Source organism: Lactuca serriola, chromosome 8, assembly GCF_051521515.1.
Source record: "Lactuca serriola cultivar US96UC23 chromosome 8, Lser_US96UC23_V15, whole genome shotgun sequence".
In the NCBI taxonomy this organism is placed as follows: domain Eukaryota; kingdom Viridiplantae; phylum Streptophyta; class Magnoliopsida; order Asterales; family Asteraceae; genus Lactuca; species Lactuca serriola.
Genome location: NC_136415.1, coordinates 323,429,274 through 323,431,623, shown reverse-complemented (window position 1 = coordinate 323,431,623; position 2,350 = coordinate 323,429,274). Strand labels below are relative to the sequence as shown.

Genomic DNA, 2,350 nt, shown 5'->3' with positions numbered 1-2,350 from the left:
AAGCAAATCGGAATTTGTTACTATATAAGATACTAGCTAATCTTGGTCAAATTCCGTCCTATAGTGCGCTAATAAAAAGAGGAGTGACAGGGGTAGATGCTAGATGTTCTCAATTCCGTTCAATATTAACGTCTAGTATTTTAACTGTACAATTTCCTTTATTTGTTATCAATAAATAACAAAGTACCTATAACTTTCTACCGATTATGCAATATGTAACCTGGAGACGGATGTAAGGCCTTTTGCTCGTTTTAGGGATAATTAGTAGAGCGTGACGACTGATAAGGATGACTTAACATATTCTCTGTTTTATTATCAATTGTTTGATACAAGTATACATTTAAGAGCTTCAAAGCGCGGATTATAATTTGGGTTAGTACTTTGTATAGTTATTTGTGAATAGGATTTCAAACTGTCTTTGCAAACATCCATGTCTTTGAGCTTTGGATTTCATATTTTTTTCCCTATGTTTTTTGCATGAAAAATAGATGGATTTGGTAGAAACTTAACAACACTATTGGCACAAGCTATTACAAAAAGCTTCAGATTAAATAAGCTCTCACGATAATAAGTTTTTTTAGCCAATAAGCTTTTTAAGTTGCATACTTTATATTGAATGCTCATTTTAACTCTTTTGGAACAGAAAAATGCAACCAACACCAAGCTCAAACACCATCCAAAAAATATGAAGAAAAAAAGTCTCAATTCAAAAAAAAACACCCAACAAGACCCATTAAAACTTGCCTAAAATAACAAAAAGCATCATGAAGAATATGTCTAACAGGCTTATAAATAGCAAAACTTTAAAGATCCCAATATAGAAGTTGACATAATAGAATCATCAAATAGTGACACCTCAAGAAAAGCCTAGTTTCTGAAGCCTCTGCTGTTTCTTCTTCCTCTAGCCTTCTCAAATTTCCTTCCTGTAGATCGCACATAAGGCTTGGTGTGGCTGTGTGGAACACCTGGTGCCTTTCCAAAGTGCCTCACTGCTTCACGACAATTCTTTGGTCCTCTAAGCAGAACCTACATCAACCCATTAACAAGTTACACCTTACAAGTTGCTGTTTTTTCATTTATTCATTCATTAACATGTCAAAACGCATCAAAAACATAACATATTTGTAAATAAAGATCATACAGTGTTTTGTCCAAGAGGAGCTCTAAGAGCAAGCTGATCGAATGTCAAGCATTCTCCTCCTGCCTTCTCGATCCTTGCCCTAGCAGTCTCAGTAAACCTCAGAGCAGTAACCTTGATGCAAGGGATCTCATGAACCCTAACATCATCAGTCACTGTACCAACAACCACAGCAATCTTGTCTTCCTGTTTGTATATATTCAAACATTGGAAATGATTACAAACCATTTACATACATATATACGGAATTTCAATGCTAAAGAATGTAAAATCGAGTGCGCATTGCGTCTGATACACATACGATTATGTTCGGAAATCAATTAAAAGACAATTACCTTTCCAGACATGAAACGAATCAAACGAGATAGAGAAATCGGAGGCTTGTTGACTTTGCTCATGAAGAGCCTCTTCAGAATCACAGCATTGAAGTTACTTCCAGTCCTCCTAACTAGGAACCGATAAAGCTAATCAAAAGAAAAAAAATGAATCAGTATTTCTCGTTCTAAGAAAACAATCAATCAGATACACTCTATGAACGCGAATACCTTGACGAGAAGCTTGAGGTAGATATCATCGGATCTAGGGGCTGTTCTTTTGGTCCTCTTGCTCTTTCCACCTGCAACGAGATCGATACCCTGGATCACAAAACAGCAAATGATTTAGCACCCGAAGATAAGAATGAGAAGAGTAATGACATCGATGTTAGGGTTCAAGCAAAACGTTACCATGGCGACGGCGGTTGCTGGTACCTGCAAAAACAAATGATGTTGAGGGGAGGGGGAGTGAAGCCTAGGGTTTATGAAGATGTGTATATCTATTATGTAAACGTAACACAAAAATGGTTTGTGGGCTGGATCCCTAGTTCGAAAGCCCATATTTTGGCCCAGGTAATAATCAATGTCCTTAAATCAAAAAGAGATTCTGATTTCATTTTCTTGTTTCAAAAATTACTAGATTATTATGACCAATGAGGGGACATATAAAAAAAATATATAAATGTAAAACTAATCTTAATAACTAATCAATGTTTTCAAAAATATTATTAATTTACAAGGATAGTTTAATATATACGTTGGAATATCTGATCGACGTTCTGTATGTGTGGATATTTGATATAAAATAAGTGTACAATAGTTAATTTAAACTAATCATGCAAAATGTTTCGAATGTACGAACGTTGTTTAAAAATTGTAATCTTAACCATATATATGT

General features: G+C 34.9%; 1 protein-coding gene across 1 annotated transcript; it reads right to left on the bottom strand.

The window, feature by feature from the left end:
* Positions 1 to 686: 686 nt before the first annotated feature.
* Positions 687 to 1,996, bottom strand: LOC145069420 (large ribosomal subunit protein eL18x-like). Its single transcript, XM_079016346.1, has 5 exons — positions 1,864 to 1,996; positions 1,684 to 1,773; positions 1,474 to 1,602; positions 1,142 to 1,324; positions 687 to 1,026 (listed from the first exon to the last, which is right to left on the bottom strand). Exons 1-5 carry the CDS (start codon positions 1,864 to 1,866, stop codon positions 868 to 870), a joined length of 564 nt encoding a protein of 187 aa, XP_078872472.1. The 5' UTR covers positions 1,867 to 1,996; the 3' UTR covers positions 687 to 867.
* Between the last annotated feature and the right edge of the window lie 354 nt (positions 1,997 to 2,350).

Coding starts and splice junctions, on each gene's coding strand:
- LOC145069420 (XM_079016346.1), bottom strand. Junction 1,603..1,683: donor ACCTCAAGCTTCTCGTCAAG/GTATTCGCGTTC, acceptor TCTTTTGATTAG/CTTTATCGGTTCCTAGTTAG. Junction 1,027..1,141: donor CTCCTCTTGGACAAAACACT/GTATGATCTTTA, acceptor GGGTTGATGTAG/GTTCTGCTTAGAGGACCAAA.